The following is a 16,270-nucleotide window of genomic DNA, read 5'->3' on the forward strand; positions in this document are numbered from 1 at the left end:
GTTCACCCTTCTAGCCGGTCGGCTGTGTATAAGAGGTGAAAGCAAACACTTGTTACTTTAAATAAACGGATAATACTTTCTCATAAAAGCTCGTAACTTCAGCTTGCCTAACAGCCTAAATATTCAACTATAAGTGCATCTCAAATATCTTAACATGTGCTGGTTCCTGGCGAGAGGCCTTCACCAGAAACCGGCGAGGTATAGTAACTTTAAGAGAAGATTCTATCTTACGGCCAGATTTATTCCAAACGAGATGCTTGATATTGTCCAACAAATGGATTCCAACCTCAACAGATTTTCCAGTGATCCTATGGAAATGGGATATTTAGCTTTGATTCACCACAACATCATACTCTAATTGTAGGAAAGTTTCTTTCTGATGGTTTATTTTATGTTCCTTGCTTTATACAATTTATTTATTACTTTTTATTATTCTCCCAAACTCTAGAGTTTTCTTTCATACTTTGTTTTGCTTACAATGTATATTTCATTGTAAAATAAACTCTAATAAACTCTTCTGTATAAATGATTTTGATCTTTTATATCCAAAGATGCATAAATATTGTTAATATAACTTTGATAATTGTTTTAAACTCTATACAAAGCAGATTGACGAGTCAAATTTTGTTTGTGTTGTAAAAAATCAGCAAATAGAGATGTCTCAGTGGCAGTTGTTATACTATGTGTATGACGCAGAGAACAAGCCAATGATTTTATTTAGCTTGTTGTTTTTGAAATTGCACCTAGATAACTAATTACAAGGGGTGTCAGTATACCGTCTCTTTGCAAAATTGCAAGTATTTCATGAACATTTGCCTGTTCGGTGAAATCCTGGTTTTTCACCAGAATTTCACTCGTTTGCCTGATGAAAAACGAGAATTTCATCGAGGAAATTACCCTCGCCCAAAACCAATTACTCAAAAAATTAGGCAGATTGGCTGGGAAGTGACAATTGAAGTTTAACATTGACAAATGCAGGGTACTGCATAGGGACAGCAGTAATTCCAGAATGATATAGCAATTTTGAAAAGCATAAAGATCCGGGGGTAATTGTTTTACTAGATTAAGGGGTTTTTCGATACAGGAAATGTATGATTTGTTTGTTTGTTATTTGGTTTTTAGGAGCATTAGCAACTAAGGCCATATTGCTCCGGGATATGCGGTGGTCATTCCCTGACCTTTCCGCATCCTCTGTATTTGGTGGTGACGGGCTCGAACCCCGGTATAATCAAGAAGCGTGTCCTACGCACTGCTGCTCCTACCCACCTGGCTACGGAGGCGCCTGGAAATGTATGATATCAAATCAATGATACGCGTAAATGATATATAGGATTTCTCCAGCAGGGATAAGGTGATTATCCCATTGTGAGTATTGCATACAGATCTGAAATCTTATTTTAGGAAGGGTGTGGATCTGTTAGACCTGGTGCAGAGAAGAGTAACAGGATTAGCGTGGGCAACAAAGGCACCCCTACCAAGAAAGGCTTCTGTCCTGAAAATTGCAGATTCTAGTTGTGCAGCAATCTTTTTTTTGGAAGCGGGTAGCATGAATAAATTTAAGGTGTATGACGTGTATGAAGTATATTTAACACAGAGCTCCCTCTGTGTGAAATATACCGACTAGTTTACCACAGGAAGAAGTATGGGAGTGCGGACCTGAAGAGGAGTCCAAACCTTCAGGAAAGCTATGTTTCGCTCTCTAGTCGAGCAACTAGACACTGGTTACAATCATCGAATATTGAAAAGCCTCATGGCTGAAGCATTGGATGGGCGTCTTGACGTTCAACAGCTCGATAGATACTTTCGAATCAATTTTATGTCTTCTAACACACTAAGACCTCAAAGAAGGCCTATGACCAATGATGATGGAAACTCTAAACTGTCCCGGAGGAAACTCAGGAAGCTAGAGTATGCCAAGATCCAGAAGCTTTATGGTAAAAACTGAAAGCAATGCGCTCATACTATCTTGGACGGTGCGGCAGCAGCTCCTTTGGCTGAAAATTTCGATGAGTTCAAGAAGTTCTGGACGGCGGTTTTCAGTTCTCCAGACGAACCATCGGAAACAAGGGTGCCCTTGCCCACTTGCACAGAGGACGAGCAGCTTAAGGCTCAAATTTACAAGCCCATCAGTCCTACAGAGCTCCGGGAGGCTTACCCCCGGCTCTGTCTGCCAGCCCTGGGCCCGACGGGATCAGTCCTAAACAATTCAAGAGTATTCCTATACAAGTCCTCATTGACTTGTTACATATTTTTCTACTATTGGATACTGTATCTGAATCTCTTCTTACGGCGTATACGATCTTCATCCCTAAGAAGGGTGAACCCACCTCGCCCGGTGACTACCTCCCTATAACCGTGGCTTCTTTGGTGGTGAGACTTTACCATAAGGTCCTGAACAGGAGGATTTTGAAGTTGATTCGCTTTGCCCATCGGCAGCAAGCCTTCACACCCGCGGACGGCTGCGCCAAGAATGTTGATCTTCTCTCCGGCATCATGCACAAAGCCAGGCAGGATTTGAGACCTCTATACTTGGCATCGATAGATATACAAAAGGCATTCGACCAAGTAGCTCATGAAGCGTGACCGCTTCATGAGCTACTTGGTCGAATGCCTTTTCGTTATAGAAACTTTGCAAAGGAAAGGCTTTCCTATTTCCTTATGAATTATATTATCTCCTTGCAGGAGAGCTGTTGTACTAGTCTAAGAGTCGCAGGTAAAGAACTACCTCATCAGACCAACGAGAGGTGTGCGACAAGGGGATCCCTATCCCCCTTACTGTTCAACTTGGCTGTGGATTTGCTCTTAAAAGAGCTCCCTTCCCATATAGGCTTTACCCTGCAGGAGCAGAAAATTAATGCAATGCCTTTCGCCGACGACCTGATTTTGATGGGGTCCACTAAAGGTGGCCTACAGAGGATTCTTGACCAGGCCTTTAACATCTTCAAGAAGCGGAGCTTGGCCATCAACCTCTCTAAACCTTGGACGTTTTCTCTCGTCCCAGCTGGGTGCGAAAAGAAAATCAAAGTCCAGGACGTTAAATTCCTATTGAGCAACACTGAACTTCCATCTGTTCCAATTGAGACTATATGGAAGTATTTAGGGGTAGATTTTTCACCCTATGGAAGAACTAGTGTGGGATGCAACCTGGGTGTCTCCTTAACCAAACTCAGGAAAGCCTCCCTTGATACCACAACAGCGGCTATTCATCCTTAGTCTGTCTTGCCAAGTCTCTATCATAAGTTAATACTGGGGCACATTACGGCTGGGTTATTAAACAAGCTTGACATTCAGGTCAGGACGGCAATCCGGACTTGGATGCGCCTACCCAAAGATGTGCCGACGGCTTACTTTCATGCTGATGTAATAGATGGGGGTACTTGGCATTCTTTCTATGAGATGGTTAATCACTATTTTCAAACGAAATCGGCTGCTAGGACTCGAAACATCTTCGTCCTATACCATACGTAAAATTGCCGAAAGTAGACCAGCACCTAATTATTGACTCGGTAAGCAAGGTCATACATAGATGGAAAGACCTCCTTCACGGTTCCTGTGATGGCAATGCTCTCAAAACTTCTCATATGGTGAAGTCCCAACAGTGATGGGTGAGCGACGGCATCCGTCTCCTTACAGGGCATGAGTACATTGATATAATCAAAACCAGAATCAATGTTCTTCCGACCCTGGAAAGGAATTCCAGAGGAAGGAATAAAAACACTGCCTGTAGAGCGGGTTGCCAGGCGACTGAAACCTTAGCTCACATGACGTTACGATGTCACCGGACCCACGGAATGAGAGTCAAGAGACATAATGCCATAGTCGACATCTTAAAAAATCGACCATCTCAGAAGGCTTGGATCGTATTGAAGAAACTGCACTATCAAACTGACCAAGGTCTAAGGAAACCTGACATAGTGTGCTTTAATGCACAAAGCGCTCATATTATTGATGCGCAAGTCGTTGGACATGGCCACGACCTAGATGTATCGGATCGTTTAAAGGCAAGGTATGAGGATACCAATAATAATCTCAAAGAACAAATCAGAGATCTAACTGGCTTTAATCTGGTAGTATCTACTGCTACCATTTTACATAGAGGAGTTTGGAGCCCTGCCTCCGCCTCTTATCCCCAGACCTTAGGCCTCCGTCCTAAAAATCGTGACGGTACGGGTCTTGCAGGGTACACACACCTGCTTCAGGACTCATCAAAGGATGACCTCCATGGAGTGATGCTCCATCATGTTGCTCGTTCAGGGCATACTTTAAGGCTACCTCTCGCGTTTCCTGAGAGGGAATTAAGTAATAATAATAATAAGAATAAGAACTACATAAATTATTATAGGGGTCGAGCAGGTAATGCGGGAAGTGTGTTTTGTTTGCTGATGTATAAGTTTGCTTCCTTTTACCATTTCCACTATAATATTATTACTAACACTAACTCGGTTATGGTGTGAAAAAAGCCAACAAAAATTTGTTACGGTTGAGTGAGTGGTTTGTGCCGTTTGTCTATCTTTATTATAGCTTGGTAGACTGGTGATGTGTTTTCCTGGCAGGTTATCAATCACTTTCTTCTCTTGTTCAATAAGGTCAGTTAGTCTCCTCCCTCCTTCTTTCCGGGATATAGTCAGTCTCTCGATGGCCGACATCGTGTAGAGTTCGGGGCTCTTTGCCATCATTGTCCTGGTCGATCTCATAATATCCTCCAGCTCGGTGTTGGTCCAATCCGTAGGAGTGCGTTAATACTGGGATTGCGTAAGCATTTATGGCTGTGACAGTGTTCCCGCCATTCAGCTTTGATTTTCGCAAGCTTCTCAGTCTCTGATGGTATTTCTCAGTCAGACGGTCTTAATCTCCTTGTGTTCTAACCGGTGAGCCTGTGTCATCCCCAGATATTTGTAGGTCTCTCCCTCTGTCATGGCTTAAATCTCTTCACAGGTCGTCAGCTGGTAGTTTCGCCCGGCAGATGTTATTATTGCAATCTATGGTCTTGCATTTGTCTAGGCAAAATTGCATCGTGATGTTAGTGCTGAACTCTTCGGTGATCCGGAGTAGCTGTTGGAGTTGATTCTCGATTTCTGCATAGAGTTTGACGTCATCCATGTAAGTCAGGTGAAAGAGGGTATACAGGTCCATCCTCTCTTCTTTTCGGGTATATCCATACTTGCTGTTATTGAGCATAGTGTACAGTGGGGTTCTTCTTCTTCTTCTTAGTATTATCTTCTTTTTACTACTTAGGTTTTTCTATTCCCCCGACGGACACCGGTACATGGGGTGGTTGTTACGTGCGGCTATTATTATTTCTAGAGGAACTCTGATTATCCTACAGGATCGCGGCTTCCTGGAGTTTTGTAGATTTATTATTATTATTATTATTATTATTATTATTATTATTACAAGAGTTCAATATTTTTTGACCGTTTGTAGCTGAAATGGCATGTACAATGTGGATGCCATGAAGGCTGATCGATGAAGAAAAGGCAACTGGACTGCTGAAATTAATAGCACTTTTGGAACAGATTCAAAATTGGAGGATTTGATTTATCATTCTGATCCTGAAACCAAATTATTTTGTCATATCCTAAACATGTATTGGAATCGGCAGATTCCAATACATGTTTAGGATATGAAAAAAGTTTAGGATACGTTTAGGTATGTCTGGATGATTAAGAAAATTGGATATATTCCTGTAACCGAGATAAAGTATGTCTAAAAATACAATGTATGAGCTAGATAAATGAATATGCTGAACCAAATACCGCATTGTTGTAACTTTCATAAAGATAACAAGCAATGGTTCATAATAATTGTACAATCCTACACCAACCGTTATTAAATAAATGCTGCCCTTGAACCTGCTGATGTTTAAGGATGTACGATAATCTTCACTGTTGAAAAAGGAAGCGGATGTTTCTGAAAGCTTCGGTATTTTATCGCTTTTATTGGTGTTTTATCTACATTGTTTTATTTTATTTTATTGTATTTTAAAATTTTATATGTTTATTGTACAGACAGTTATCTTATTTTATCAGTTTTATCCAGTGTAATTATATTATTCATTCTATTTATTTCATTTCATTTTTATTATTATTATCTTAATACAACACAAATCTAATTTATTTAATAACGGTTGGTGTAGGATTGTACAGTTATTGTGAACGTGAATATTCTCAACCCCAGAGGCATATTTGAAGAACAGCAATGGTATATTCGGAGCAGGAAATAGAATGCGCATATCCTTAAAAACATGGATTTCTTGAAATTAAACTGTTATGTTCATGGAGAGGTAAATCTGTAGAAGTAGCCCTACTGGTGATGATAACCGATAATTTGAATTAGTGAAAATGTTTATTTTCATTCATTGAAATATCAACTTTTAAGAATACTTTTGTATGCCAAATGAAACCATCTTTATTAAATGCGAAAAACAGGTGTCAAGCTAACGCCATGAAGATGAAGGTAGCTAAAGTGTACGCCTAAAACAATTTCTAATATTAGTTAACGCAGTACAGTGGAACAACCTTCAAAGTCATACGGCCTAGAACTGTTCAGTTTTTATCTCTGGGGAAATTTGAAGGCTACTGTTTATGTTACGACGAAATTCGAATTTGAACCTTTTCAAATGAGAGCCACTACTTCCAACGAAAGCTTCTTAGAGGTGACCAATTTTGTAACTGTTGTTGTAGTAGGGTTTAGGAGCATCGGCGACTAAAACCACATTACTCTGCGCACATTGTCTATAAATTGCGTGTGTTCCCCGCATGTCTGAGGGCGATTTTCTGTTTGTTGGACAAAAAAACCCGAGTTTCCGGTGGGAAAAATCCATGCTACCGTCGCCTGAGACCGACTAACTCAGCCACGTTGTGAAAAAAGGCTCATAAAATTCCTTCCATCATCGACGGGACTTGAACACAGGTCTTTTCTACCCGGTATGGAGAGGATGGCGATCTTAACAACTGTACTACCACGAGGCAATTTTGTACTAAAAACCAGACTATTAATTCAGTTGTTGCAATACAATAAACCCAGAGTCTCATTTGGTTATAATCGCCTAAAAAACAATGGTTATCTGAGTTCGTCTAACAGTTAACTAGTAGAATGGTTTGACAGGTAATTATAATCTATAGCTATAGACACTCCTAATAATTAATGTTATGTATAAAGTGCAGATAAAAGCGCAATTCGTATTAAATATTGCGAGGAAGTATTTAGTTTTAAAGAGCTGTTCTATATTTACAACAGCCTAATGAAATAAGCCCTTACTTCGTTCAGCAGCATCCAAAAGAGGCATTTTCTCCTTCTGTTCAAGATGGCCACTCACTGATCGTGGAGGTGTTACAGAGGCTTCACTTTTTTCATGTGTGCTATCTCCTTTTTCCATCTTTACAGTAGGACTTGTAGACCGAGAATGTGGGAGCATCCCTGGAGACGCTCCGAGGACAGCACTAGTCAGGGTAGTAACCGCTGATAGGGCACCTGAAAAAAAAACAGTACTGCTTTTTTAAAATCCATTTTACATTTAAAATTATTATTGTATTCGTGCTTTTTACAGACTGTAATTAAGGGTAATAAACAGAATGAAATGTAGAAAGAAGACAAGAATTAAATATTCTAAAATCCTTGCAGCTGGAAAAGATAATTATAAGAAAATTAAATCAGAATTTTAAAGTCTGAATAAAAAAGTCTTCGATATGAATCAATGAAAATTAAGCAGAAAGCTTATTTAAAAAAGTTTTGATTATTTTTACTTCAGCTTGAATAGCCCAGGGAGTTGTATTCTTCTATATCGTAATCGCAAACTTTTAAATTTGCTTAGGTGATTGTACTTCATTTCAGTGAACATATTCTTATAAACAGAGATGATGTTTTCTAGTATGTTTACGAGTTGTGGCAATAAAGTTCCAGGACAGGTGCAATAAAAAGAACACAAAGTGATGGAGCTCAAAAATGGTTATATTTTTATTCAAAATAATCACCACCTGATGAAATGCACTTATTACACCGTTCTAAAAGTTTCTGAAAAGAGTCAACGAAGGTTCCAGTAAGATGACGTGCAGTTTGGCGATTACGTTTTTCTCCATGTCCTCAACACCCTGAAATCTCTTTTCTTTGAAGCTAGTTTTCACCTTGGGAAAGCGGAAGAAGTCCGCTGGTGCCAGATCGGGTGAGTAGGTTTTATGGTTGAGCTGTACAATGCCATGTTTCATCAGAAAAGTCTTCACAAGTGCGGAATGGGTGGGGGCACTGTCGTGCAAAAGGAACCAGCAGCCTTTCTCTCGAAATTGCAGCCTTACCCGGGAAATACTCTTCAATAGTCTTTGGAGCATCTGTAAGTAGAATGCAGCATCGACTCTCTCCCTCTTCAGGTACAAATTCCGTGTGAATCAAATCCCGTTTGTCGAAAAAAATGATCAGCTTGATCGTCTTGATCCTGCACTTCTGTAAACTAAACTTTTTGGGCCTTGGTGATGATTTTGAAGTCCCCTACATGCTCTGACGCTTCGTCTCTGGGTCGTATTGAACCACCCAACGCTCATCTCCAGTGATAATACAGTCGAGGAAATTTGGATTGTCTTGAAAAGTCTGGATGAAGTCTTCGCATGATGATACGCTTCGTTGCTTTTGCTCACTCGTAAGGCTCTTCGTCACAAACCTTCCTTTTCCCTAAATCTTCATGCAGAATTTGGTGAATCGTCTCATTATTCATATCCAACTCATCCGCCATCATTGTGACATTCAAACGACGTTCTCTTGCCACAATTCCTCCAACTTTAGCAACTCTGTCCTTATTCCGAGAAGTTGACGGACGCCCATCTCTTGGGTCATCGCGAACTTCATCACGTCAATCTTTGAATCGCTTATACCATTCAAACACACTGGTAAGACTTAACGTTTCATCACCATAAACAGTTTTCAAAATTTCACATGTTTCTGTTGCAGATATTCCCAGTTTAAAGCAAAACAGATTTTCGATCGTTGCTTCATAGCTAAATCGTGACACGGAACGTTAACGCTATTAGTGAAACTGCTTATTACTTGCAACCTGTCAGCATACTGGACAATTTCTGTACCACCATCTGCTGGAGGAAGTTTGAACTGCAATATACGACTTCCGTTTATTTTCAAACTCATTGAACATAACCGCAACAGCCATATCTGGGAATTTTATTACCACATCTCGTATATATACACATTTAGCATTCACTAAACCAACGTATAAATGAACTAATAACAACTTCATTATTATTAGTTCAAGTTATTACCAGATGCAATAAGTTGACACATAATGTTTATATGTTGGTTTAGTGAATGCTAAATTACAGCTGATTTCCAAATCGTCGACTATTTACTTCAAACACTCCTCTTGATACTAAGCACATACAACACCCGAAGCCGCAACAACATGTCTTCACTGATTTTTGCATATTTATATATGATACCGTTTTTTAAGAATGTTATGTTGTTAAAGATTTCAGGCACATCAGCGACCATATTGCACAGTATGTACATATTACGACTGTAAATTGCGTGTGTTCTTGTTGTCGATTTGCATTTTTGCTTGAAAAAAAAAAAAAACCCTAGTTTCCCAGGAGAAAAAGACCATGCAACCCTCGCCTGAGACCGACTAACTCAGCCACCCATAAAAATTCCTCGTGGCATTGACGGAATTCAAACTCAGACTTTTTTCACTATGTGTGGGAGAACGGTAATTATATCCACTGTGCTATCCCCGAGGGTTACTGAAAATTTACGATGTTTGGGAGAAATCAGACATTGACTCTTCAAATTTTTACATAAGCTACAAAAATACATTTAAGTTAATATAAATTATAAGGTTTATGTGTGCTTTCAGATATAGAAAGAAATAATAGAAAGAAATAGAAAGGATATAGAAAGAAATAATATTAATAAAACGTATAGAAGTTTGTAGTGGAAACTGTTTACTAATAAGTATTAACTGGCTGAGTTTATTATCTACATTTTTTGATAAATTATTTTGTAAACTGCAAGTTTTTAAAAACTTGCAGTTTTTAGTACAGTATTTAATAGTACAGTTAAGTATTTAGTACAGTATTTAATAGTACAGTTAAGTATTTAGTACAGTATTTAGTACAGTACAGTAGTATTAGTACAGTACGGTATTTAGTACAGTTTCTAATACAGTATTTAAATACTGTATTAGAAAATTGTAAATAATAGTAAAAACATGACATGTCCTAAATGTATAGAGATATATTATCCACCTTCTAGTTAGGTGGCGTGAGGAGATGATATATAAATAAATAGATCTTTCGTTGAATCATTGATTCAAGCAGGAGATTTTAGATGGTACCAAGTTTTGGTTTTGCAGTGCATATGAAGCATAGTTTGGAATGACTATCAAGAATCAACGTTAGGCATCTGCAACCGGTGCGGCTACACTGGCCCCCGCATAACGAAATTTACAAATTGAGTAAAGATAGTTGTAGAATAGATGTGCTGAAATTTGCCTTTAGCCAGCGGGTGGTTAATTGCTGGAACAAACTTCCATCTGTCGTTGTCGAAGTTGATAGCTTAAATAAATTGAAGGAGGAACTGGACAAACTTTTAGAGGGAATGGATATGTGAAATTGGGTTTTTTTTTGTTGTTTTTTTGGCTGATGCTACATAAGCTCATACACTTGCTTTCTTGCATCACATGCCCCCATTACTACTACTACTACAATGTGTATGAATTTATTTTCGCTTGAGAGAGATCAAAAAACCTCTGCGTAGCTTCGCTCTGAGGTGGTCTTGTGGGTGATCGAAACATGTCATGGGCACCTCACTACTGTTGTGATAATTCCCGATCAATATTAGGATGGCTATGTGATAGCCAGAAGCGAGTGTATACTTTGGAGGTTCCTTGAATTTGTAGAGAATCCACTAACCACCATGATGACTGCTACTTTTATACATGTATGATGGATAATCCAATGTAAAATAAGGCTAGACCGAAGTAATATTACATATCAGAGAAACTTATATTATCTTCTATTGAGTAGTGCTATAAAGTGAAGTTTTACAACTTCCAATCCGCTTTCCGTAGAAGAAACTTCAGAGATGGAGGATTCATCTAGTGAACAACGAGCATGCTCAAGTTAGTATTAGTATTAGTAACGGCCGTATGGTGCAAGAAAGCCTATGGCTTATGCTGCACCAGCCAAAAAAAAAAAAAAAAAAAATATCCGAACAAAACAATGATAAAAACAAAAATTAAATAAATAAATAAATAATAATAATTAATAAATAAATAAAAATAATAAAATGAAATTAAAAATTAAATAAAAATGAAATTAAAAATTAAATAAAAAGGAAATTAATCCTATCATCCTATGCGCTTCCCTTACCCGAAAGTACTATCCAGATGACCTTTGAATTTCCACAAACTGTCGGCCTCTACCACCCATGAAGGCAACTTATTCCAGTAATTTATAACTCGCTGGCTAAAATAAAACGTCCTGCAGTCCAATCTAAACATTTCCCCGCGTAACTTGAATTTATGTCCCCTAGTTCTAGCATCATTTATAATCTTGAAAATTTTGTCCTCATTCATTTTACTGATGCCTCTCAGAGCCTTAAACACCTCAATCAAATCTCCCCTAAGGTGTCTAGTTTCCAAACTCTGCAACCCACATATTCGAAGTCTTTCTTCATACGGACGCCCTTTTGCCGATCTCACCAGGCGAGTTACCCTTCTTTGCACCCTTTCAAGAAGCTCGATGTCTTTCTTTAGGTGCGGTCTCCATACTTGAACACAGTATTCCAAGTGTGGTCTAACATAGGCCTTATATAATGGGATTATCACGTCCCTATCTCTACTTGCAAAAGTTCGATAGATCATCGATAGGACACCATGGGCCTTCCTTGCAACCTGTTTACAATGCTCAGAGAATTTCATGTCTGACCGTATCGTAACACCCAAGTCCCTTTCCTCCAGTACTGGGTTTAGTTGAACTCCACCAAGTGAATAAGTTATTTTGGGATTACTGTTTCCCAGGTGTAATACCTTACACTTTGTTGGATTAAAGCACAGCTGCCATTTTTCTGACCATTCTTGAAGTCTATCTAGGTCTCTCTGAAGAAGCTCAGCTTGACAGTGATCATTAACTACTCTACCAATTTTAACATCATCTGCAAATTTAGACATCACGCCCTCTATCCCTTCATCAATGTCGTTTATGAAAATTAAAAACAACAGTGGTCCTAATACTGATCCTTGGGGAACCCCACTTCTTACATCAACCCAATCTGAGGAATAGCCATTTATCACAACCCTCTGCCTCCTGCCCTGAAGCCATCCTTCTATCCATCTAAGGATTTTTCCAGTGATTCCAACCTGTTCCAGCTTATAAAGCAACCGCTCATGTGGGACTGAGTCAAAAGCTTTGCTGAAATCTAAATAAACAATGTCGAAATTATTCCCTAAATCCAGCTCGTGAGTGACCCTTTCGAAATAGCGAACCAGATTTGTTAAACATGATTTTCCCTTTACAAAACCATGCTGAGTATCCTTGAGAATTTCAATTCGATCCAAATGATCCTGAATTCCACCCTTGATCAATGCCTCCATGATTTTCCCTACTACTGAAGTCAGACTGACAGGTCGATAATTTCCCACTTCACTTTTAGAGCCACCCTTATGTATGGGAGATACATTTGCACTTTTCCAATCCAAGGGAATCTCCCCAGAGTCTAGTGATGCTCGCATAACCAGCCTCAGTGGTTCAATGCACTCGCTTGCCGCCTCTCTCAAGATTATAGGGTATATTCCATCAACTCCAGGAGCCTTACTAGTCTGTAGGCTTGAAAGTTTTTTCATTAAATAATCTTGCGAAATTTCAATATCATTAATTACATATTTTTTAACTTCGCTCCCACAATTTCCCATTGCCACAAAAGGCTTTTCATTTGTAAATATCGATGCAAAATAACTGTTGAGTTCATCTGCAACGGCAGCTGGTGTATTTATTACTATCCCCTTTCCCTTACGTAAAGGTCCGATCTGGTTTGTCCTGCTCTTCTTGGCATTTATATATGTGAAGAATTCTTTATCCCCCCTCTTTGCTCTGTTTGCTAGTGATTTCTCATAAACTGCCTTTGCCTGTCGAACCTTTTCTGTGGCTCTATTACACATCACCTTGTAGCTGTTATAGGCTTCAGTACTTTTTATTGCTCTGTAACGTTTCCATGCCACCTTTTTCTGCTCAAGTAATGCGGCAACTTCACTATTCATCCAACTTGGAACCCTTCTCGTGGAGTATTTTTTTAATGGTATATACGCATTCAAGGCATCGGTGATTAATGTTTTAAAAGCGTACCACAGTTCAAATGTATTCATTCTCTGCGCGATATCTACCCAGTTAATAGAGGCCATGTAGTACCTTAAGGCATCGTAATTTCCTTTTCTGAAATTAAAACCCATTCCTTTGCCTTTTACTTCTGCTACCTCTCTCGTCATCATCCACCGTAGAACTCCGTGATCACTTCCTGCTACTGGTTCCTCTACTGTCAGCCCTGTTATGTCATCTGATTCATGTGTGATGATGAGGTCTAGGATATTCTTTTCTCTAGTACTTTCCCTGACATGTTGATACAAATAACAGTCATCTAGTTGATTTAAAAATTTTGTTCCCCATGTCGAGTTTCCTTCCCATTTACTCCAATCAATTAGAGGCAAATTGAAATCACCCATAATAAGGCATTGACGCTTACTTGCCCATTCCATGTAGTTAATCTCCATATTTCCGCATATATGGAACTTAGGAACTTCGGTGTCACCAAATCCAATGCACAGCCCTTGACATCTCGTCTAAAAGAAAGGCAGGTATCGGACACTATCTGCAATACATCTACCTAAAGGGAAGGGTATGTCACCTTAAGATATTTTTATCTAGTTTCTAATTCTTTGTGTTGTTGCTCAGTTGTGAATGTTCTCTTTGAAGTTTATTACAAATTAGCAGAGTGAATTCTCTTAATCGCCACTCAAAGAATCTGAAGGATGTTTTTCTCCACGAAGAAAATAAATTTCAATTTCTACGAAAGGTGGGGCGTTTGATGAGAAGATCAACTCTGAAATTCATGCTATCTGTGAGAATTTCGGGATACTAGTATTTCTTCTTCAAATGTAAAGTGGTTACGCCAATTATTTTTACTTCCTTCATTTTTGGGACAGCAGAAAAACAGCCCAGAACTATATTATTAGAACAGAATGGCCTGCCAAACATGGGATTAAAGCCTCATAAATACAATACAATTAACAATATGCTGGTACAAACTGGCAAGGTGTTGCTGCCATAATTTCACATTAAGATAAGGAAATAGTTTGTCAGAGCTTTGGATACAAGTGCTTATATCCAAAGCTTTCTCTTCTTTTGAAGAGAAAGTGAAAGAAGGCATATTCAATGAACCACAGTTAAAGATATCGATATTTAAAGAATGAAAATAAAATATTGTAATTGCTACTGAAAAGAATGCTATGCAAGCATTTTGGCTTCTGTGGATTTCTATAGAAGCCAAAATGCTTCTATAGATTTTTGGTTACCATGGGTTTTTAGGTAACAACAGCAGCGGAACTACAAAGAAATAGCTGACTGAAAATTTAATTGTACAGTACGGAAGACTGGAGCGCAGAACATCCAGAAAACTACAATATTTGCACTCCCACTAACTTTTTAAGACAAAATCACAAGATTAAATTTCATTGAATTCCTTACATGATACTATGCGGTGAATTTTCAAACCTTTAGGCTTGAAAATTAATGGACAGCTCTGCATATATCATACAGAGCTGCTCCATGACATGTTTCCCTAAGACCGCATAATTTCCGCAAAAATTTGCAGACCGGGTATGGACTGCAAATTTTGACAACTAGACATCTAAGGGAAGACCTGATTGAGATGTATAAAGCTCTGAAGAGTTGAGTAAAGGTCTGAGTTCGAATTCCATTAAAGATGGAAAGACTTTTCATGGGCTTTTTTAACAGTGTTACTGAACTAAACCGGTCTCAGGTGAGATCGCGTGGTTTTTTATTCCGGAAATTAGAGTTTTTCCTTCAGCAAACAGACCGAAGAATACAAGCAATTACACTCTGCATACACAATATACCGACGCCTCATGGCCTTAGTTGTTCTGGAGCTAGACACACCTAAACGACCTTCGGAAAAGCTTCTTGCTTATAATATTTAGCTGAAAGAAAAGTATGCATTCAAGTCTGAACCTTTTTTGATTCGTTTCAAAACAAGGTTTTAGAATAGTGAAACGGATTTGTATTAATAACCAAAGGAGAAATGAAGCACTGCTTTCTGTGAATAATGTGAAACTATTTATTATTTCTAGTAAAATATACAGATGTCATGCTTCAGAAGCTTGGCTGGTTAATCTTTGCCATAACGAAACGTTACATATATATCAACTGAATAAATGAATCGGCGCTAATAATAACCAGAACCAAAGAGCAACTGGGCATCCTCAAATAAGTGCTTTTATTTCTTTTTTGGTTGTTCGTATAAATCCCATGAAACTCCCAATACAAAAGAGTATTGGGAGTTTCAATATTTGCCAGCAGTTATACGAAATTGATTAATACGAGCATATTACAATCGTAAGCTTTTTTTTCAAAGCCAAAATATCTTTGTTGTTTCCAATATTACATATTAATTATACTTGTTGTAGTTTGTGATGTTAATGGTCATTATGACAAACATTTGGAAGACGAAAGCGCAAAGAGGTCAATACAATAGATAACTTGACAGAACGGATAATTTTTCTAGGAATAACAGAAAATAAATGAGATAATTATTTCTATTTTTTTTACCTTGGTTGGATAGAAGAACTACTGTGTTCGACTACTGTTTGTAGGATCGAAAAAAAGCAGCTGGTGAAGTTAGCTGGTCAAGCAAATTAAAGGGACAATTTCACATCTTAAGGAGTCACACCTTATAGGAAAAATGGTTAGATGGATCAAGCGGTAGGTGGATTTGATCGCAAATAAAGCAAGCGAAATGATTATAAAATAGGAGCGAAACACTTTCAGATAAAGCAAGAGCTGGAAGCCATACCGATAGCTTGCTGAACTTATATCTTAAAATATAAAGTTGCAGAGCAGCTGATTTAGCGGCTGCGTGAAATCAATGTCCAACGATGACGCTGAAAGGGAAGTCGCGAAGGTCTCATTATCAGACAGCATCATTAATTGACGATTCTACATTATGCCCTAATGACTTAATGATATCGAAGCTAATGTAGATAAGA

The 16,270-nt window shown here is 38.5% G+C and overlaps 1 protein-coding gene across 1 annotated transcript in view; it reads right to left on the bottom strand.

Moving 5' to 3' along the window:
• The window catches only part of LOC150079616 (voltage-gated inwardly rectifying potassium channel KCNH6-like), a 597,553-nt gene that overhangs the window by 51,542 nt on the left and 529,741 nt on the right, over window positions 1-16,270 (bottom strand). Inside the window, exon 15 of the mRNA XM_090383538.1 lies at window positions 7,261-7,473. Within this exon, the coding sequence (XP_090239664.1) occupies window positions 7,261-7,473 (213 nt within the window). The remainder of the gene's footprint in view (window positions 1-7,260; window positions 7,474-16,270) is intronic.

The sequence above is a fragment of the Mastigoproctus giganteus genome, chromosome 10 (assembly GCF_048544385.1).
Source record: "Mastigoproctus giganteus isolate SK-2022 chromosome 10, ASM4854438v1, whole genome shotgun sequence".
Taxonomy (NCBI): Eukaryota; Metazoa; Arthropoda; class Arachnida; order Uropygi; family Thelyphonidae; genus Mastigoproctus; species Mastigoproctus giganteus.